We start from the raw sequence: 23,359 nt of genomic DNA, 5'->3' as shown, positions 1-23,359 counted from the left end.
GTCACAGATGCTGGCTTTTGAACTTTGTGTCGGAAACAATCCAGAGGATACAACGGCCATTTCAAATGTTTTTAGGAATTCATGGATGTTTTACAGGCATTTGCAGTGACGTGAGCATTCACTGGACTGTTTGACCCTTTTCTATGGTCCAAGCCACACTTAGGTCATAAATATGGGTAGTGACCAAAATAATGACATCACCATGCAAGCCAAAATTAGTTGACTTCAAAGCATGTCGGGGGTGACCATAGGGATAGTGGTAGGAATTTGGGCATCTAAATGGAGCTGTGAGTTGAACCACTGCCCCTTTGCCTTTAAAAGAACCAGCTGAGGTGTTCAGGTTGCCTCCCGGATTCCTGCCTGTGGAGGAATCCTGGACATGTCCAATCGGGAGACCCTGAGAAAGACCCTCAAGAGGCAGAGATAAAATTTCCAATTTGGTGTGGAATGCCTTGAGAACCTTCCTGAGTTAAGGGAAACCTGGTCTACCTCAAATATCCTGCTGCCATCATGACTGGGACCCCAGTCGGAAAATGGATGGATGAATTTAAAATTTTATTCAAAAATAATATGTGTAATTTTTGAAACAACCACTGAAAAAATATGTGGCATCATCATTTTTTGAGAGAAATATTTAATGCATGACAGATGGTGATTTAACTGAGCATTTTTTAGATTATAAAGTTGAAATGGTATTCAGTAGTTATAAGTTGTAACAGACTGTGGTAAACACATTCCTGTAATGCTGGTGATAAGCTGAGCTTGTGTTTTAGCTTTTTGAATACTTTGGTCCACTGATAACTTCTTGTCTTTACTGGATACAAGAAAGATCTGGACTTGATGCTGCTGCTCCTGAGGCATCTCCTCCCACGGGTCAAGGTCGCACAAGAAAAGTGCTTTAAATCTCAGGGAAAGTGAGAGAAACCACACCAGTGAGGAGGAGCAGGAGGAGCAGGAGGGGAGGAGGATTTAACCGGAGTGTGTTAATTTGTATTTGGAGTTGTGATGTCTGAGGGGAGGGCTGGATTAGAAAGCGGTGGTCCATAGAGAGACACGAGGAGTCGGGTTACAGGTTTTGCGAGGGCCTCTTGAGTCCAACGCACTGAAGCTGCCTTTGTTTGACCGGGAACCAGGGAGAGAGTAAGAGGAGGAGGAGGAGAAGGAGAAGGAGGAGAGTGAGAGGCTTTTAGTTTGGAGTGAGTGAGACAGAGAGGCAGAGTGGGCTCCATCTCTCTCTCTATCACACATGAACAGGAGAACTTTAGTTTGGATCTAAGCTTTTTACCATCACTGAAGATGACTTCACGGTAAATGAAAGGCACTGTGTTTTTCTGTGGAGAAGTTGTTTTAAGTCAGCATTTAGCCCAACTCTTCACTTGTGTCTTTATACAGCATTCCTCCCTGGTTCTTTGGATTATTTCTGCTGTTCCTGCGGTTCCGCTGCCATCACTCTCAGCTGCTGGATGGTATGTGAACTCTCCGTCTGCTGATTACTTATTGCTGTATCATGTGTTTTGTTTTATTCTGCCGTCTGCTGTCTGAGAACTTTCTGCTGGCTCATGAGTTTTCGAACTGTTGCGCTCTGGTCCTGGAAACTGAAACTGTTACACTCACACACAGGATGATATCACCTCTGAGAAAGTTGCTTTAAAAGCAAAATTACAGTTATCCAGCTATGCTATTATCAGGTGATCTTATGAATGTTGTGGTTATAATTTAGGGCATTATGTACTTATGTCATAATAGGGTTCTCAGGTTCTGTTTTAGCTTACAAAATAAAAAAAAGCCAAGTTTATTATGTCAATATTTAGAGACAGACACTCATTTAAGTCCCTACAGTATATTATTTAGGGCTGGGATGATACACTTATTTCCTGATTCGATACTATCACAATACTTGGGTTGCATTTCGATATATATATTGCAATTTTTATGTAATTTGGTTCGGTTTTGTGATTTATTGCAATTTTTGTTTGCTTTTTCAAAACTATAAAATAGATATGTTTGCCAAGATAATATTACCGCAATTGTGATGCTAGTTTCCGTTAGCTTGTTAATGGTAATTCCCATTATGTGTTAGCATCAAGCTAATGGACTTAGCGCTGGTTGTTTCTAAATGTAAAAAATCTATTCTGGAATCATAAAACAAGATGAATTATGATACTTCAGAGGATCTCCAAACCCTACCTATTATTATAGTAGGGATATCATAGCAATATTCATCTTTCACTGCTATTATTTTGTCTCTTTACTCACATGTAGACAGCCTAATCAAACAGAGCTGCAACTACTAGCTGATTGATTAGTTAGTTAAAAGAAAATTAGTTGCCAGCTAATTGGATAATTGATATATATAATAGTTTCAGTCATTTTTTATAAGCGAACTTTTGCTGGTTCCAGCTTCTTAAATGTGAAGGTTTGCTGCTTTTCTTTATAACTTATGACAATACATGAAAAGTTTTTGGGTTTTCAGCTGCTGGCTGGAAAAAAAGAAGCAATATGAAGACATCGCTTTGGGCTCTGATCAAATTTTTTTGACATTTTAAAGACTGATTGATCTAGTAATTGATAATGAAAATAATAAGTTATGACCCGACATATGAGTGTTCTGGAGATTTAGGATATTATGAACTTATAATAATGTTGACATAGTGATGCTGTGGATTACAAACACTCTGAAAACCAAGCAAAGTTCTTTATTAACTCAATATTTAAAAGCAACATTCCTCTTTGACTGGAAATTACTTTTGTTTTTACCTCAGATGTAGATGATAATCAAAGTGCCTATATACCAAAGACCATGGGAAAGTCTTTAGGAGTTTTAAGTCTGTGTTTTGGGGGCATGTTTGCATTAAACTAACATCTGATAAGATCAGTACATCCCATGGGATCCTTAATGTTGGATTGGACTGGGTCCAACGTGACTACACACAGTTACCACCCTACCTCAGTTATGAACAGCGTTGTGTGCAGAGTGAAGCGAGGTGGAAACTTTTCTGAACCACTGTTTTTAGATGAACTTCATGACATCAGAGCCCATTAGGGAGATACCTGCTGGCTTCTGTGCTGCTGTATGATGGTTTCAATTATATCTTGACTGACAATGTTTCACAGAGCCCCCGTGCAGGACGTCGTTGTCTTTGCAGACTGTTTTCACAGCTTAAAACTAGACTTTTCTCCATGATGAATAGATCAATCAGGACTCGTCAACATGTTCCCAATTAGGACTGAAAGAGCTTCAGATTTTCTTTTCCATTGCAATTGGAAACAGACAAAACCTCACAACGCGCCCACTGACAGACAGACTGTAATCAGTAGCACCATATAGGCCTAATAAAGATAGTGAAGATGATGTAATGCTACTGATTCTTGAATGTGTGCTTTGGAAGGTGCTTGTCAGAGATGAAGGTCATTGAGAGCTTCATTTCATCAGTTTTCATCCCGGCCTTGAGACGGGCCAATATGCCATCACTGCTGTCGTCAGTGTGCTGGAATCCAGATTGACATTTGCAACTATGTGTGTGTGCGTGTCTGTGCATGTGTGTGTGTGGATTTGTTGACCTATGATCACCAGAAGGACCTACATGTCACAAAAGCAGCATTGTTTGGGCTCACTGAAATAATTACGGGGCCTTTTTAGCTAATGTGGAGCTTAATTGTCAGAGTCTAACATTTGGATTTAAACACACTTTGGCTGCTTGCAGCTAAAATGCGTAACCGCTTTGCAATTAAACCCTGTCCCTAATTATGACACAACGTGAAATATGATCTTGTAGAGGTTGCAGAGAGGGATGTTTGCAGCACAGCAGAACTTGACCATGGACTTGTGGGTGGAGTTCAGTTGACATCTGACTAAAGAAAAGTTTTTTTAAGTGTGATTTCATGGTCCAGTTTCCTCTACTGTAGATCCTGCAGCAGCGACTGGCTGAGCCACAGGCTCCACGCTCAGCCTGTTTGTGCTGTTGCCATATTCATAATCCTCTGTCATGATTCACTTTTTCAAGAAGGGGAAAAAAGAAGTGTGTGTGTGTGTGTGTGTGTGCGTGCTCATGCTGGCTCACTTGCGAGAGAAAGAAAGAGTGCACCAGGGACAAATATTTCCAAGCTGCATGTTGTAAATATTCTTGAAAACAGAGCTGTCGCCGTGGCAACATTCTCATTTCTATGCACGATTGTTGAAATAAAGCTGATATAATCCATTTCCTCCAGTGTGAAATAGTGCATGCTGCTTCTTCCAGCTGTGCAGGTTATGGTGTGTGCTAATTCTTTCAGGTGGATGCAGCAGAACTGAGATTTGGCAGAACAAAAGGATTTCTATGAATTGGAGATCAGTGTCAGCTCACATTTTGAGTTTGAGGGAGAAAATCAGCAGTGTTTGATAATGGCTGCGTGAGCTTGGCTGTATGTATGGACACTTTAACAGACAGTGAATGGATTAGTCCTAATGCATTCATTTGACAGCTGTCTGATTAATCAGAGGAATGGTGTAGAAATTAAAAAGCAAGAATGAATAAATGACCATTTATCAAAACAACGAGAGCAAGAAAATATACATGGGCACAATGAATGAGTGGTTAATAAATGCACAGATGCCTGGTATCAGTCTTAAACTATGGAAATGCAAATGCAGGGAGTGGCCAGGTGAAAGTCTTTGCTATTGGTTGAGGCTGTGACTCCACTGCCTCAAAGTCTGCCAAACTTTAACTTCGAGCAAATGTAAGGAAGCAAATTCACAGCCACACCCCTTCATTCGTGCATGTGTGCCCGTATTCTTTAGGTGTTGGACTTATGGATGATGACATAAAAAAGGATCCAAGTTGAATTTTTAGTGAAGTAAAGGCCAGCATGATAACATCAGCAGAAGTTAAAGAACCACTGGATTAGGCGGATGAATGCAAGAAAAATACAAAGAAAGAAACTTAATGAGTAAATGAATAAGACAATAAATCAATCTTCATGTAATATATTCTCATTGCATGAATATCCTCTCAACAAGATGTTCAAAACAACGTAAACGAGCCAACAAAAATGCCTTTGTTGTGCTATAAGTCATGGTCTTTATTCTACAGAATGATAAAAGCATTCTTTTTGGGTACGAACCCCTTTTAATCTTTACTAATGAGGAACATGTTAACGAACACAATATAGATCTTTAGCCTGGGGTGCTGTCATGCTCATTGCGCACACAGACACACTTGCACACACTTGGATATGCCCACAAAAAGAACACACATGTGCAAACATGCAATACACTCATGATGTCCTCCATCTGCTGTACACATGGTAATTATTCACAAATAATAATGTTTTTAATTATGGGACGATGTGAATGCCCAGGACACCGATGGCCATTAGTGATAATGAATAAGATGATGTGGCTGATGATGTGAGTCTGTGGTTATGATGATGATTACACTGGAGCAATGATGAGGATAATGATGATGAGGACACGGGTGACAATAAGAATGACGAAGATGATGCAAGTCCTTAGAGACGGGTGAAGTGTACGTAGGGTGTAGATTTTAGCAGCAGAGAATCATAAATGGAGTGAACTGTTTGAACAGATTTATGCACAGAAAACATTTGACTTGCAGATGAAGCAGCTGTGAATCAGAACTTTTCACACATAAGTCATAGTAGGGCTTCAAGTTCATCTGACTTTTCGTATCCAAAACAAAACAGATAGCATTTTGGGAAACCGAGGCTCACTGTTTTATATCTGACTTTAAAGTTAAACAAAGTCCAAACAACTATCAAAGCCAGGACTCATTATTTTCTTCTTTTTATCTGTTGTTTGTTCAAGGAAGGTCAACTGAGTGTGTTTGCTCTTTCCTTTACTTCCCCTCCCCCTAGTCAACTTCCAGGGCTTAGCTGACAGCGGGATCATGATCTTCCCGTCACAAACAAGCCAAACTCACCAACGTTTACATCACATTTACATTGGTTCTGAACCAGACAAAAAATTTGATGCAGGTTTTGGGAACTTTATTAATTCAGGAAGGAAGGAAGGACGCCCCATGGCAGCTTTTACTGTACTGGCATCTAATGTTATGACTCACACAAAGCCAGCTTAAAACATTCCTAAACCCAGTTTGTTTATTTTTTTTCCTAAATATGAAGAATTAATAAAGGGGACAAGGCTTTGGTCTTTGCAGTGAGGAGGATACAACAGCATATTAAGTTCACTGTCAGTGAAAAAACACCCATAACAAACAAAAAAACAAACCATACGGAGCAAAAAACTCAGAATTTCCAAGATTTAAGTAAAAATTTGATTATATTCTGAGATTAAACTGGTTTTCTTGTAAATTTTTGTTAAAATCAGTTTTTTGTTTTTTGTTTTTCTTGTAAATTTACGACTCTAATCTTCGCAATTCTGAGATTTGTCTTTCATGTTTGTGACATTATAAAAGTTTTTTTTTCTTTTGTAAATTTGATACTTAAATCTCAAAGAATATCCTTTTTTTCACAGAAATTTATGACTCAGACCTCAGACAATATCCAACTTTTTTTCTTGTAATTTAAATACATTTTAATCTTGTAAATTCAGTTTTATTATTTTTATACTAGATGGTGGAATTGATGTAGTAACTTGACATTTGTAGTAACTAGATTATAATAGTTGTTGTTAATGCATTGCTTCTTGATGAAGTGAATGCTTCATAAAAACTGACTGTAAAGAATTAGTCAGTTATAGAGCCAATCCATGCCTCATATTTTTATAAAGACAAAAGACAGAAGTGGTATTTTTTTTGCTTGGCTGCTGCAGAGAAACATTGGAATCATTTTTGTTTTCAAATTCTGGAAATCATTATGAGGAGAAAGTTGATTTCTCGAGTGCTGCAGGGTTTCGCTCCTGTGTCCAAACAAAAGTGGAGGAGAAAATTCACACATAAGTAGAGAAAAGACACACAACAGGAAACCAGGGACAGACAGTTGTATGTGAAACCTGGCTTTCTAACATTTTCTCAGACAAATGTGCTGCTTTTATTTAATATATTAATCCAGAATTCACTGTAAACACAGCTGAAAGTAGGTAGCAGTAACACCTGTAGGCTCTTCAGTGTAGATTTATCAACAGAAGTAAGATGACTCTGAGTTTGGGGAAGTAATGTGTAAATTCTTCCACGTACATTTGGTCCTGATTCTGGTTTAATGAGACTCTGGCTTGGCTCCAGTTTGATGTAGGTCATCTGGACCGCAGCTCTGCACAGAGGTAACATGTCAGGTTTTGATTTAAAATGCAGTTTCAACTCGAGCACAGTAAGATTCTCAGTCCTGTCCAACAGTGATTTCATGAATGAGCAAGAAAAACACACACAAACACACACCGCTGGAGACTTTAAAATGCTGTGGCACTTTTCTGTAAATGAATGTCCAGTTTGTTTCCAATCAAGCGAGTGAACTGAGGCTAAATCCAGTTCATCAAAGTTTTTTACAGTTTTGTTTGAAATGTGTGTTACTGGGCAGCTCCTTCCAAATCACAACACTGAGCACCGAAGCTGTCAACAATTCAAAAAACAACCCAAGGAGATCATAATGACTCACTTAATGTTAGGTAAAAGAGGCCAGATGTTCCTTTAACCATGCAGATGTGTGGTTATACCCCACATGTCAAGTGTACAAGTGAGCTGCGTGACTTCATACAAAATGAAAACCTTCATATCAAGAGGTAATGATGCAAATAATGCAGAAGCTGCAATGCAACATCTTGCTACTTAATTATAATACTTAATAAAGCTGCCTGAAAGTTACACCATGCTTTAATGCATTATTTTCAGTTTTGTTTCTTCCAGCTTTCAGTCATAAGTTGGTTAGTTTAAAGATAGATCATCATTTGTCTTTGCCATGTTTGTGTAAATAGCCACATTTGCTGCTCCACCCTGGGTGCAAATAGCATTGTTATTTCTGGCTTGTAGGTTCCTTGTTGCCTCTGTTGGTTAGGTTGCTTATAGAGCCCATTTTGCATGGATATGAATGTAGGTGTGTGAGATTTTGGCTCATCCTTTTGAAGACCACTGACCTAAAAATATTTGTTTGTATTTCATCTGCCTTTACTAGAGACAGAAGCCCCATCATCTCCTCTCATCAAACAGTAAAAAGAAGAAGAAAAGTTACACAGAAAATGTCCCAGCAGTATGTAGTTGAAGCCTTGGTTATACAGTCCTCAAAACTGGAAGCATTTGAAGTCATAATTCAAACAGATTTATAATTTTATCCTCTCTTAATCAACTGTATTCATAATTCTTTATTTATGTTTGCTCTTGGAAGAGAGACATGAGCCTGTCTTGTGGTTTTTTACACTTTCACGTGTCAGCAAGATCAAACTGATTCAAGATGTCCTGCAGGTTGTGTGTGTGTGTGTGTGTGTGTGTGTGTGTGTGTGTGTGTGTTGCACATGTCTCTGCATCCCAGATTATGTCCCCGAACTGCCAAGTTTGGTCCTATATGGCAGTTATCATCTTCATCTGGCTCTTAATGAATTTCTTACACTCATAATTGATGCAGTTTGTTTTCTTTTTGTGACTTTCCCCAGTGCTCTTGTAGTCAATTAGTCCTAATTTATATGACCTTCATATTTGTTTTTTTTTTTAGCCTTTTTGATGAGTAGCTGCGACAAACTCATGAAAAAACTTCTAAAAGGAAACGGGAGACGATGTAAAAGCAGTAAAATGATCACTGTCAAATTATGTAAGTGACGATGGATTCTGCTGACTTCACACTACGAGGAAAAGCTGCTCCACGGTCTCGGGGCCTCAGCGCTTGCGTCTGCAAATAATCTAAAACAAACTCCAAACCAAAAACATGTGCGTTATCCTGGAAGGTAAACAGGAATGGCTAAATTTGGCTTGGACAAAACAAGCCACTATTTTGAGACGTGGACACAGTGAGCACAGATGATCTGTTGTGTGAGATTGATGAGTGTCTTCAAAGCTTGAGAGCAGAAGACAAACACAGGATGTGTTGAGCATAGGATGGCGTCTTCATGGGAGGGCAAAGGTGTGGTGCCGAATGTCACTTTGACCTCCGTCCTTTGTGCTCTTATAGTTTATGAATGTCTGTCCTCTTCAAGTAAATCCTTGTAAACGGATCAAACACAAACAAAAAGCACTTTTTTGTGGGAAATGTTGATGGTGTATTGTTAACAAATTAGGATTCTTGAGATAGCGTATCTGAGCTGGACCTCTCATTAATCCGTTTCTTATCTGAACATGAATCATCACTCACTGAAATCAAAGCTTTGGCCATCAAAGAGCTTTTACACCAAATGTCCTGGACGCTTTGTTTGATGTGGTCTGTTTTTTTCCCCGGCCTTCATTTTAATGTCGGATGGCGCCGATCGAATAGAACAGCATGTTGGCTCCTCTGTTGCTGCTTTTTTTTTGGACAAAATTGCGATACATACATCAGTATCCATCACTACGTTTTTGTACATCTATCCTTCATGTTTCTCCTGTTTCGGTATTGCCTTTCACACGTTGACGGATTATGAAATAATGCATTCCTAGATACGGATGCCTTTAAACTCCCACCTTACCATCCAAAGTGTACAGTTGTGCAGTTTTGTGATTTCTTTCTGCAGATGCTGATGGCCCATATTGCATGGTGCCAAAGCCAAAACTCAACATGCTCAGGGATCCTGCGTGTGAATGAAGGTTTGAGCCATTCCTTCAGTTTTTTTTTGTTTTGTTTTTTTTTTAAACATTATGCCCTTTGATTTTGCTGTGACAACTCTTAATAACACACAGACACTCTTCACACAGAGGACTGTGCCTGATTAAACCCGCTGGGTAATCCAGCCAAACCAAACAGAGTAATCAGGGTTTATACAAAGTCTGCAAAGTTTGGAAAATGCTTAAATTTGACGGTTATGTTCAAGGTTGGGATGCATGATACTGAATTTTTGCAGATATTCTACAACCAGTTTTGGCCGATTACCAATCCTGATACTGAACATACTGCACAAATCTCTGCTGTAGAGAAATTAACATATTATTCTGCCTGCTCTTATCATGATGGCCCACTGGCAGATGCAGACATAAAATACAACGCTTGTCAAAATGTACACTTTCACTGGGCAAAATAATAAAACTACCGCCAACAGTTTCTGTCTCTTTGTTCTTGACAAATTCATCATAATAATTGAATCGGGATGATGGCTCTTAAGATGGACAGTTAAATTTATGATGGGGATGAAATGTGATTTGGCTCCTCTTTGCATGACCGTCATTACAGATGAAAACTTTGCCATCTGTTGCAGAAACTAAAAAAAAAAAATCCCTTCTTTGGAATCTCAAGCCACTGCCAATATTTAATTTTAGACCCTTAATTTTCCAATACCGATGACGTGCTGATAATTTCATGTGTCCCTGGTTCAAGGATAGCAATATTCTTGAATTTGTATGCTTAATTTTCAACATAACCTGGTGTTTCATCTACACAATCCCTCATTTAATCCAAAAAATTCTACTTTTTAAAAGTTTTACAAACCCTGAGTAATTAATAATTTTCTTAAACCTTCTGTCAACTTCAACATTCCAGCTCCAGAAATTCTCAAAGCCTCTGTTTTGACACATTAATTGTGTCATATTTCAACTTAAGCAAGACTTTCTTAATAGATAACCATGTTGAACCTTCACACAAAGGTCAGAGGTCAGACTTCCTTGTTGCTCAACTCTGCAGCAGATACTGTGGCTGGTTTTCTAACGGTGTATTTACTGGCCTGTGATGAGTCAATACATTAGAAATCTTTGACCCTGCTGGCTTAAAGTGGCTGGGAAAAGTGAAACACTTTCTATGCCTTCAACATTCGCACAAGTTCCCTCGAGCAAGGCCCCTAGCTACCAGCCTTTCATGTAGAGCTGTTCAATAACACTGTAACTGTGGCTGTCGAAGGTTTGAGTGAGTGCGACTGTAAATGCGACGTAGGATGAAAAGAAAATTCCTCTGTAGCTGAGTGTTGGAACATTACAGCACATAAACATGGTTACAGCTGTAAAGGGCACATTGTGACTGTACCACACTGCATCCTGTGTGCTGTGAGGACATTATGAGTCTTCGTGCATTCCTGTAGCAAACAGCGTGCTCATCAGAAGGGATTAGAAGTGCATCAAAACTTTACTTTATGATTAATGTAAAGCGGTTTGAATCGGTGTGTTTGTTTTTCTGGGAGCGGCCGGCTTCCTGGCTTTCACACCACAGAGGTCCAATGGGTGAAAACATGGAATTTCTAACAGTCTGGAAAGTGTCTGTCAGGCCGGAAAGATAGAGTTGAAACAAGCAGGTGTCTGTTCAGCTGTTTGGGGACCACAGAGACGGAGGACATGTCCTGTCATACAGCAACGGAGCATCTGAGTCTCTAATGAGGTCATGGAGTTGACGGCAGCAGTGTGTGGCTCCAAAACATGTAAGAAATGAGGAGTTCAGTGTCCTTAATTAACCCAAGTCCATGTAAAATTTGACTTGTGTGTAAAAACATGTTTTTCAGATATATACATGCTTCTGTATGGGTATGCATGTAGATGTATGAGTGTGTTACACATTTCTGCTTGTGTGTCTGTGTTTGCGCTGCAGGAGGAGGACTCCTCTAATGACAGAGCAGTCGTCGTTGGTGGGAACAGATTTATGAAGGCTTCCTCTTTCCTTTTTCACTCTGATAAATCACCTGTACCCTCCTTTGCTCACTGATCTCTGCTTGTTTGATCAGTCTGTTGCCTCTAAAACAGGATGTTAGCATTGAGGATGAGGATGTTTTGCTCCTTGTATAGGCTCATTCCTACACAAGTAAACACTCGAACTCCTATAGCCTATAGCCAAGTTTAGCTTTATCATCAGCAAACAGCTGAACACTACCATTACCTCCTTGCCAAAAGTACATGGACATCTGAACATTACACCTAAACAGGGTTATCTTTTAAGTAAACAATGTCATATCGGTTTGCGAAGCACTGTTAGCACTTGCAACCTGCTCTCTGTGGAGGTTAACGTCCACATGCATGTACTGAATTGTGCCGGTCATGTGGTTATATGCCAGTTTATTCTGACACAGCCTGCACACAAGCTTATGTTCATTTTATAGATCCAATTATTGCCAGACTGAACTGGTTTAATGAGATGTCATCTTTGTCCCACTTTCTGCCCGCTGGTTTATGTCCCAGCTTTAGCATGGTCACTGAGGGGGCTTCTGCCTCCTATGGCTGCATGACATTTTTTACACAACAGTTAAATGGCATTGTACATTGCAAATTTTGTCATTTCAGCTTGTCAAATGTGAATATTTCTGGTTTCTTAAGTCTTGTCTGACAGTTAACTGAATTTCTTTTGGTTTGTGAACAAAACAAAACATTTGAGGATGTCAGCTTGGACTTTGGCAAACACCAATCAACAGTTTTCACCATTTTCTGACATTTTATGGATCAAAAGCTAATCGATTTATCAAGAAAAATTGATCCTCAGATTAACTGATCATAAAAATAATCCTTAAACATGGCCTTTCAATCATGCACATCCCTGCTTTCCACGAACGTTTGGAACTGGGCTGCTCCAAGACTTGCTCCCATCCAGCTGAACTGAATAGCTAGGTATGCCACTAATATTAGGCGCCATGGCCTGGCTTGCTTTCCAGTTTATCCCAAAGATGTTTGATGGGGTTGAGGCCAAGGCTGTGGTGAAGTTTAGTCAAGGTCTTCCATGCCAAAGTGTCCAAAAATATCTCTGCATGATGCAGGATCAAGATTAAGATTGCTGTCCACATACTTTTGGCCTTGTAGTGTAAGGGCTGGCAAGTTTATCTAGATGGATCTCTTTGATGTTACTCAGCAAATATAAAAATTGTAGGTTCAACCTTTAATAAAAGTGGGTGAAAATACTTTATTTGTGTGCATTCTTGACGGTCGCCCACAAGGTTCCAGCAGGTCACAGCTCAGCAGTGTCACTGGTATGTTGTCCCAACCTTGACCCTTTTATGTCTCTGGGGGTGATCTCCTGTCAGGCTGATGGATGGCGTCTGGTCATTAGTAAAACAGACTTCAAAGAGAGGCTCAAGCTGAAACTCTTCACAACACAAACTCGAGCTTAAATGTGGACTTGTTTCCTAGTTGGAACAGTTTGAAGACCACCGGAGAGATCGATATGACGATATCTTGCAGGAAAAGAGTGACCCAAATGTTCCCCGAGGAGCGTCTGTGCTGAGGATCCTGATTGTTTCCCAGTGGGAGGTGGGATTAGTGGTCGTGTTGATGGTGGGTTTTGCGGCGTGTGTGTCTCTTCGTGTGTGTGTGCTCAGCTGGTCTGCAGCTGCGTTGTTTTTGAGTACACTGTCGACTCACTTCTTGAAAATCCCACCACAGATCTAATTAATGGTTTGGTTTCAGTTTCGCCACCATTGGCGAGTAAACAACAACAAACAAAAACAAACATTCATCACTATCTCCTTCTGACCTTCTCTTTTTTTCTCTCTGTGTTAGGTACTGTCTTTTTCTTATGCCTTCCTTGGTGTTTTGTGGCCTGATTTGATCCATTTTCTGTTATCTTTCCGTTCACTTTCTTTGCTTGTAAAGGCTTACACTCTTTATTCTGCTGCATTTATTTATTCTGGAAATGTACGTGTGAAATAATAACTATGTGAAAATTAGAAAGTCAATTTCCCACCTTGGTTTGTGGTTAGCTCTTTGCTGCTGTTTCTGCTGATGGCCTCTCATTAACACCAACAGTTATTATGTTTGTGCATGTGGTAAACGTTTTCACTTCCACCACCCTAAAAACCCAAAAGTACGTGTCACGTTTCCATCATAAAGCCCCTCTGTGGTGCTAAATGTGCTTTGCATTGTTATTGCCCACGTTTGTTCCCTTTATTTTGCCATTTTCTTACATTCTTAGAGGATAGACTATTAAACAGAGAAAAGACAATTTAAAAAAACAAAAGGTTCTTCACTGACTGAAAGCTTGTTGTGGCTTCTAATTGGACTTCACAGCATTTAAGACAAGATGAGGTGAGATAAGATGACATGAGATGAGATATATTTTATTGTTCCTGAGGGGAAAATTGGCTGCTCATGGCTGCAGTCATCATGAGTGCAGTATAACATCACAGTACAAAACAGTACAATACAAACAAATACTATATAAAAACAGTACAGAAGGACAGCACAGTTGTACCTCAAAACACAATAATAAATACATGTGACCACATGAAAGAAGAAGGAAATGCATTATAAAAAGGTGTAGAATACCATAAAAAAGATATGTAAAATATATCACAAGCCCAGAGACATGAAGATAACAAATATGTAGACTTTTTCAAATAAAGAATGGTATCATAAAAACCTGAGTTATACTTCATAGAACACTACTAAAGTGAGGTATTAGCAGATTTGCTGACTGGCACAATGGAAGCAAGATGGACTGAAAAAGGCTGCAAACATTTTGTGTTATTGTCATCTCTAAAAATAGATGGTATTTTGGTATTGGAAGTGTATTGGTTTCCATTTGTAGTACCTAGAGTAGAACTGACTGTCATGTTCTCTAAGCCTTTATTTTCAGTATTACTCCCCCTAGTGGTTGATTGTGAGTAATTCATTATACTGTTTTCATTGGTTGTTTGAGTCACTTGATACAGTCAGGTGATCATTTAGAGACTTCATTCAGGAAATGCTTCAGTTGTGACGTGGTCAGCTTCAGCTGCAGCTACCTTATCTGTTCCTTCCTCTGTTGTGTCTTGAAATGCACTGCTTGTAAGTATTTTTTTTGTTGCTAGTTAATCATAAGCATCATGTTTGTATTCTGCACAGCATTATATGCATTAGTTGACATGTGAACATGTTTGAATAGCATCCAGTAATTGGTGCCGTTTTTCTGTATCATTTCAGTTTTACAAAAGAATCTTGTGATGAGAATGACGACAATAGTAAAGGGCATTCCGCTTTATGCCAGCCTCTGACTTTCTCGTCATACGTGTTAGCTATCTGTCAGTTTGTGTACAGACACACACACTGAGGACCGAATACCGACTGATCACATTTGAGCGGGCTTGATTGAACGCAGGTAAACACTCCTTGAGAATTAGCCGGAATTCCATCTCTGAACCCTATTGTTCGATGCATTAAATGCCAGATATCTGTTCTTAAAGATTAGCAGAACTGTGTCTTTTTCATCATTCTTGCATTTCAAGGTGGCTAAGCAGACTGTAAATAATGCAGTGCACATGGAAAAGGACGTCTTGCCCTGGATATCCATTATCCGGATATCCGCTGGCCACACCAAAACCCTAAACAATTTCTGCTGCCCTAAGAGGCTAAATCAGCTGACAGGTGATGGGTTCAGAGATGGGTGTGGTCACAGAAATGACGTCAGACATAGAGGTGGTCTCATAATAGTTTAGATAGCAGAGATTTGTTTCATATGGCTGCGGTTCATATGCTGGAATAAGGAACACATTTTTTATGTATTCATCATCATGACATCTTTAAGGTCATGACGCGTCCTAAGTTGCGGAGGTCTCTGTAATTATACTTGTCGATGGTCTGCAATAAAAAATGTATTGAAATGGTCAAAACAGCTCATAAGTGTTTCCCAGAGGGATCCTAAACATCCATCCAAACAGCTTCGATGTTTATGACAGAAAGTGTTCTGGGTGTTTCTCATTTCTCTGCTCACTTTCATCCTTGCCAAAAGCTGGATTTTGCTTCAGTCCCCCTGTACATCACTGCCTTCAGTGCATCTGAAACACAAAATGAAATTATCAAATCAAATTAAAGAGATGACAAACAGATATGTGAATGCATCAAACCCTATTGTGCTCTTTATGTTTGAGCTAAAGCTATGTCCATCCATTTCTGTTTCTGTTCTTTTTCTTAATAGAGACAGAAAGTTCTTGGTAGATGCCCAATTTAAAATGAGAACCAGGTTTGTTTACTACAGTTGACAAGCAAAACAGTGCAGCAGTAATCACCCATGTTGATTTCTTTAAAATTGGTTTATTTAACCTCAGAACTTTGTGGATTATCTCACGTACCTTAGTTGCTAAATGTTAAATCAGGCAATAAAATGGAAGCGATATCATCAAACTGGCATTTGATGAGGTTTTCTCAATCTACAAAGGCCGCTCACGCAGTCAAGAGGTTCCCTTTTCATGCCTGAAAAATGCCTCATGCAAGTTCCAGTTATAAATCTCTTGGAAAAAAAACAAATGGCACCTTGCCTAGAAGCTGATGCATCCTATTGTGCACGTCAAACAATATAATTTCCCAATTTCTTTACTTCCACAAAGAGTGTAGGACAGAGAAAGAGATCTGTGGCGTCAGGCCATCATTACCCCCCAGTCTAATTACAGGGGCTGCTTTCAGCCAAAAAGGCGGGGTGTGATGCAAATGCAAAGCACCCAGATGGACTGCTCTCATGAAGGTATTTACTAAAGCTATTGGAGCATTTGAGGTTGTAGGAGCCATTTTGTAGTTGCTGAAATCTTAAATATTATTCTAAGCGGGTGCAGAGGGCTTTTTTTCTTCTTCCTCAGGCCTTGGTTGAACAATGCTGTCATCAGTCCATCCTTCAGGCAACACCAGACATCGCAGTGTGGTGCTCGGCCCCCTGAAGCTTTCAGCAGCCTCTTTAGACCACAGTAGGAAAAAAAAAAACAGAAAAGCTTTCAGATTTGAGAGTTGATTCAACACCTATTCAGCCACTGAAAACAAGCCCTGATGTTTTTTTTTTATTACACTTTACTGGAAATGTGTTTGGTTTGAGGCTTTTAGATTAACAAGGAACAAAACCTTATTGGGATCAAGAGATTAGTTGGATGTAGACCACCCGTGTGTGGGGCTCATACCTCCAACTTTTCCTCCCACAGACATCAGAGCAAAGGTTAGTCCTTATTTAGCCCCTGTCCTCCAGGAAAAATCCCATTTCCTTGCTGTCTCAGCAGCTTCTTTCCAAATCAGTCAGCGAGCTCTGAGTCATGGCGACACTATCAAACAATGGGCGATTTCTTCCATTATTTTTTCCCTCTGTTAAAAGGGTTTTCTTTGGGAAGGAGTTCTGCTTTACCCAATCCAGGGTCTGCTGGACAGGAGATGTTGCACAGTATTGTACTACGATTGTAAATCCCCCTGAGGCAAATTTGTGTTATGGGCTGTGTAAATAAAATTTGACTTGACTTGATTTACGAACAAATGCGATATAATGGAACAAAGGGCAGTCCATTTTTTTTAATAAGCAGCAAAACTGAGTCTCTGTCAATACTCAAACTGCTTCCACTAGATTGGAATGACATAATCAGCTGAATATTTCTGTTTATTTAGCATAAGTGATCCTAGAAAGAAGTAATTTGCCTTCCCCCCAAAAACAGCTACTTCCCTCGTGGTTCGGTGACGTTTGACCCATAAAAACTGTAAAAACTTGGCAATGTGGGGGAGCTGAAGGCAGTAGTTTTAATGGAAAGTGATCATGGTCAGAAGTATGTATATCTGGCAAGCAGAGCCTGACATTAACTGCAGTGAAACAGCAAAATGCTGGTAAATTTTGCCTGTGGTTTGTCTGGCAGTCTTTCTCTGGTAAGGAGATACAAAGGTCTTAACTCGTCAATTCTATTAAGTTGTATTTTCTAATCAATCACAGCTGTACTAGTTTCTTTTTGGCATCCTTGATTTTTTATAATCCAGTAGGTTTTCTGCCCTGATTTCCTTGCATTGCTTTTTCCATTGACATATGCATTTAATCATACTAAAATCGTGATCTTTTAGAATGGAAAGATACTGATAGCTTGTTTTATGGATGTATAGAGTGTAACTAATGATTATTGTCCTTGTTTATTAATCTGTTGATTATTTCCTCAATTAACTGATTAGTTGTTTGATCCATAAAATGCCATAAAATGTTATGTAATAATATTAATCAATGTTTTCCAAAGCCTGAGATCATGTCTTGTTATGTCCACAACCCAAATACATTCAGTTTACTGTCATAGAAAAGTATTACATTTAATAAGCTGGAATTTAACCTTTTTTCCTTTTAAAAAAAAAACAAAGAAAAAAACTCAATGATTAATTGATTATACCTAAAGTTGGTGATTAATTCGACAGGTAACAATCAGGCTAACTGATTAATCTTTGCAGCTCTATGAATGTACAATCTATTTCTCCACTAGATTAAAAGTAAAAACACAATTTTCAAAAGTCCTTGCTCACAAAGTAACTCCTAAGTCAGCTCCCAGCTCTCAATAAAAAGCCTTGACTTTCCATTTGAACAATGCTCTGAAAATCCGCTCATCAGCAAACTCTTAACAGCTGAGTCAAACCTGGCAACGTGGCCAAGGTGAAGGGAACCAATTTAATGTGATGCCAAAGCTGCCTAAGGAGACTTCTGCCTTCTGCAGGCAACCCTGGATTTGATAACTCTCCCACTGGCAGCAGATATGAAACATGAACTCTGGCCCAATTTCCTCTCCGCAAATAACACCAAGTGGGAAATCGCTGCGCTTTCAATGCATTATTGAGCATAACCTGGCTGTGAACGCTCATGGCTTTTGGCAGAAGTTTTATCTTTTGTTTTGATGTTTTTCTTTTCCGGCTTGTGGCTCAGCGGAACACAACAGAGGAAGACTTGTAAAGTGATGAGTTTCAGATGAACTCAGCACCTGTGTGCAGCACTTGACATTAAGGATGTCTAGTCGTCCTGGGGACAATAAAAATACCACCTAGGACACAAAGATGTTGTGTCTGGGACAGAAGAGAAAATAATCATTAAAAACGAACATTCAAAAGTGATACGCTCAAAGTGTGTGGATGTAAATTCCATCACTGAAGACCAATCAGAAACAGGTTTGAATTTTCACTGCAGTTTACAGTGATGGATTTATTGATGAGGTTAGAAATAAAAGGACTAAAATGGTGAAAACAATTGTGGCCAAACACCTGGGTGATTCAAAGTTTTTTATTCAGATTTAAAAACTTAACTTTTGACTCAAACTCAAAAAGTTTTGCTGACCTGTATTCCTAATCTTTTGTTGAAATAATTTACCTTTTTTCTTTAAAAATAAACCTTAAATTTTTGAGTGTTTAAAACTAAAAAGTGATGTTCACCGTGAACAGTTTTTGAAATACAGAATTTGGGGAGAATTCTAAAACACAAAAGATTAAAGTTTATTTAAAGAAGGTAAGGAAATTATCTCAACAAAAGATTATAGGCGGAAAAACATTTTTTGAGTCATTTCAAAACCAAAGACTTTGAGTTGAGTAGCTTAGAAGTGAATTCACTTCCAGCATGAAGTGATACAAGTAACTGTAACAAAGTTATTAAAATATAGTTATTATTTATAATGGCCAACTTCAATAGTAGGACAAATGGTTGTTAACACCAGGATACTTCATGGACAATAACAGATTCAGTTAATTTCGAGTCCTTCCTGTGTGGGGGAATCCTTGCCAAAGACCGTAGAAGTTAAAATCAGTCAGCCAGAGCGACTCAGAGGAAGTATTTTCTCTTGTTGGTTGTTGGCAACCAGAAAGAAAACTTTGTCAGTTTTCCTTCAGGATTTTGTGGTCAGACATGTGGTCGGGAGAGCCACATTAACAAAACACTTGGTTTGTGTTTTAAAAGGACAGGATGGTTAAATAAAAGTGAAGACATGGAGAGTTATAGATGTAAAAACTTGTTGACTGCAGCAGAATATCTTCAAATAAAACTCAAGGCTGTTTCATTACATTTTGTTGCTGTTACTAAGCAATATACTGGCCAGCTGGAAACGTCACAGCATATATTTCAGCAGTTAACTCTGTAACACTTTCCTTTCATCCTTCTTTTTCCTCATCTCACTCTTAAAGACATGTTTTTGATGGCAAGATCACAAAGCTGATAGTTCACCCTTTCCTCATCTTCAGCGTGTTGTACAAGTAGATTTCTGCTAAAGAGCTTCAAGGCCTTTCTGTGAATTGTCCAACAGATGATGCAATGAAGATGTAATGGTCTGGAACAAGACGACGGGGGACATGTAGTATTATTATCATTATTATTATTACAGCCTTGGCTTGTCTTGTAACCGTGGAGCTCTGAAGTTGAGGCTAACGTGGTGTTCATCAGGGTTATGACTGAGGTCTCCCCTAGTTTATGATGGGAAAGGGCTGTGGTTTCGGAAACATGTTTCTTCCATGTTCACTGAGCACCAGCAGTCGACCATAGCTAAAAAAGCTGTCTAGAAAATGTGAGTTTGATTTACTATGCCCCAAAGAACACTGTGCACTCAACTGAGGTGTAATCACATCTATGCTGCAGATCTCTAGTCGCCTACAGCGCAGTTACCTCCTCTGGTGTTCCCACCAACAAGAAACACATTGCAGAAGTGATCCTCAGTTAAGATTAGTTTGTTTGGTCTGCCTGAACTTTCTGCTGGTTATAAAACATATAGAAGAAAACTATACAATTTGGGAATGTTTCTTGTATTCTTGTATATAGTTGGAGAGCAGTTTCACTGATAACCAACTCTTTTTTATATACAGTTTAGTTCAAATTGGATGCACACCAATTCAAAGAATCAAATTTTTCAAAGTTATACAAGACTTTGTTCAGATGCTCTGTCATGATATCTAAATAAGAGCCAGTTCCAAATAGTTCTAATAGTTATTGGAACTTGTAGAAACAAAACACATGGGTTACAGAAACAAACTTGCTCCTTTCAATCACTGTGTGCTCCAGAAACTTTTATTGGGAAAATATTAGGGCTCTCCCAAACACCATGTTTGGGGCTTTGGTGAGGATTTACCCACAAGCATTTTAAGCCTTGTGGTCATTATTTACTTAGATACTTTACTATTATTGTAATTAAATTAAAATGAGAGATCAGGACAAGGGGGAAACATCAGTCATTGTCTGTTCATTCCTACCTCCAAAGTTGCAAACGCATAGGGAGCTCAAGCTCATCACATCCCCATGCTTAGGAGACCATATTTGTGCACATAGCGCAGAAATGCTCCCTCGCGAGGATGCCTCGCTGCTTGCGGATGCTGTTCTGTATGTTTGTGCCATTTGCACGGACCTGGCTCTCAAGTGCGCTGGTGTTGAGATTAACTGAACACCATAGAAGAACTCCATTTCTCACCCTGTGTCAGCCTTTTGCCTCTTTCAGTGCAGCTGATGCAACGTCTCCTCCCTCTCTTCAAAAAAATGAAACGAAACAAAAAACCACAGTAGCATTCGAATGCTGATGTGGGTGTTGATTACCATGGCAACAGCAGAAGCTTTGAATAACTTGGGTCAGCCCTAGAGAGAACAGAGAGAGCAGCTGTAAGAACGGTCGACACAACATTTACACCTTTCAAGATTCTTAGCATAGACATATACAGTATATAGACGATGCATAGACCACTTCAGCTTGCTGTGGTATGTCAATGTCGCCGCCATATTGGACAGCGAAAGACAGACCTGTGAACTAATACATGTAAACAGGGAAGCCGTGTTTTTTTCTGGATAAATGTCACTTTTGCATTTATTTGTCAACCAATTTTAATGAGTTGTGTTATAGTCGGGTTTCTGATCCATGTAGATGAAATTGGTTGGAAAATAAATGTTAAAGAGCTTTTTAGTGCATTTTACATGCATTTGTTCACAGGTCAGTGTTGCCCTTACTAATACGGTGGCAATTCAAAAGGCCAATGTGCTGTCTGTGTATGTATGTCTATGTTTCTCACTATGTCAGGTTAGGTAATCCTGGTCCTGCCATGGCTTGGCAGTGAGATATGTCAGACACAACAGACTGAACACCAACCAATCAGACCTTGTCGTCTCTCATTACATGATTTGGGAGAAAAAGCAGGGGACTTTGATTATCAGGAACATCAACAGTCATAAGATCTGAAGCGTCACAGAGCACATTAAAGGCATGATGAATTGAGCATGCAAACCCAAGAAACTTCAGACATAATAGTCTTCCTGTTATGGTCTCATGAGGCAAAATAATTTGTTTACTGCCATGAAAAAATGAATCGAGTCTGATGCTCATTTTCATCGCCAACGCCCCCGCCACATTGGGTGGATTTGGTCATTCTGTCCCAACATGAAGAAGAAGGGTCAGGAAAGTCCAAAACTCAGTGTGACCGTGGTCATAAGGAGAGATTTTTTTTAGTTATAGGCCTAAAGGCTCTTTAAAGTTTCACTTAACATGTGAACAAATTGATTCCAAATCCTTTCAGACACAATCTCTTCAGTTTCATTGTTTCCTCGTCAGGGAAGGTCAGACTGTGGAGATGAGTTTGACTCTGGCCAAGAAACTGATAGAAAAATAAATATGTTTACATGTATGCATCCCAGAATAAGGTCTGTGTAATCAACGTCTTGATTGTTTCTTACCGTTCGGGACATGTGGTTGTCCATCCCAAACTATCCCAACAGGTGTTTTGGTTTTCCAGCATTTGTTAGTAATTTGTGTTCATTGACAGTACGAGGCAGAACGGCTGGAAGCAATTTCCTTTGAAAAATCATATTTATATACAGTACATGTAGTACACTGTTTCATGGGAGCCGAAATGCACTTGTGATTACATAGAGCAAAGGATAACAATAAAACAAACAAAACAAAGTTGACAACTTCATCTTCAAAAGCTGATGTCATGGTCAGGTCATGATGAATCATATCAGAAATCTTGAAACCTGAGCTCCATATGCAAGTCCTGATTACCTGTTTTTTGATAGATGTAACGTGTGCGGAGGACTTGATCGTCATGCCATCAGTTTATCTCCTGGCAGAGGAAATGAACTCCAGGTCGGATGTTCGGGATCAAAGAGCCTGTCAGGGTGCCAGCAGGTACTTGTTGAGGATTTTTATGGTGGCTAACAGCTACGTGCAATCCTCTCTGTTAGCTCGGGGAGAGGCCGGCTTCTAAATCTGGAAAGCTTTACACCCATGCAAGAAGTCATACTCTTTAAACACACATGTGCCTGCAGACGTACATCATTACATGAACCAAGGTTGAGTCATAACATTTGCGTAAAAGTTACCTCAACACTGACCGCGTAAATCAAACAGCTCATTCTAGAGCATGTGTGCAGTTTCCGGGTGTAAAGATTAACAGCTCATTTTCTAGTTTTCTAGTTAATTTCTGCAGCAGGTTTTACGATGATGGAAGTCATTACAAAGTCTCCAGAAGCAGTGTCAGGTTTGGTTGAACTAATGGTCAGTTTGTTTCATGAAAGACAGAGATAATATTAGATACAGATACAGACAATGAATGTCTTTGCTTTCTAACATGAAATAAAAGAAGAGACTGTCTGTCTCCCACTCACTCTGGATGAAGGGCCAGGTGTTAGAGCCAGTAATAAGGAAATAATAGCTTTTACTCCAATTGTTTCATATTTGCTGTCAAACTGTGACACG

The 23,359-nt window shown here is 39.3% G+C and overlaps 1 protein-coding gene across 1 annotated transcript in view; it reads left to right on the top strand.

The window, feature by feature from the left end:
- Nucleotides 1-1,113: 1,113 nt before the first annotated feature.
- The window catches only part of LOC146307786 (uncharacterized), an 81,802-nt gene continuing 59,556 nt past the window's right edge, over nucleotides 1,114-23,359 (top strand). Inside the window, exons 1-2 of the mRNA XM_084746968.1 lie at nucleotides 1,114-1,307; nucleotides 1,393-1,466. Of these exons, the coding sequence (XP_084603094.1) occupies nucleotides 1,297-1,307; nucleotides 1,393-1,466 (85 nt within the window). The 5' untranslated portion in view covers nucleotides 1,114-1,296. The remainder of the gene's footprint in view (nucleotides 1,308-1,392; nucleotides 1,467-23,359) is intronic.

This window comes from Lutjanus erythropterus, chromosome 21, assembly GCF_056507025.1.
Source record: "Lutjanus erythropterus isolate fLutEry1 chromosome 21, fLutEry1.hap2, whole genome shotgun sequence".
In the NCBI taxonomy this organism is placed as follows: Eukaryota; Metazoa; Chordata; class Actinopteri; order Lutjaniformes; family Lutjanidae; genus Lutjanus; species Lutjanus erythropterus.
This window is presented reverse-complemented; position numbering and strand designations above follow the sequence as displayed.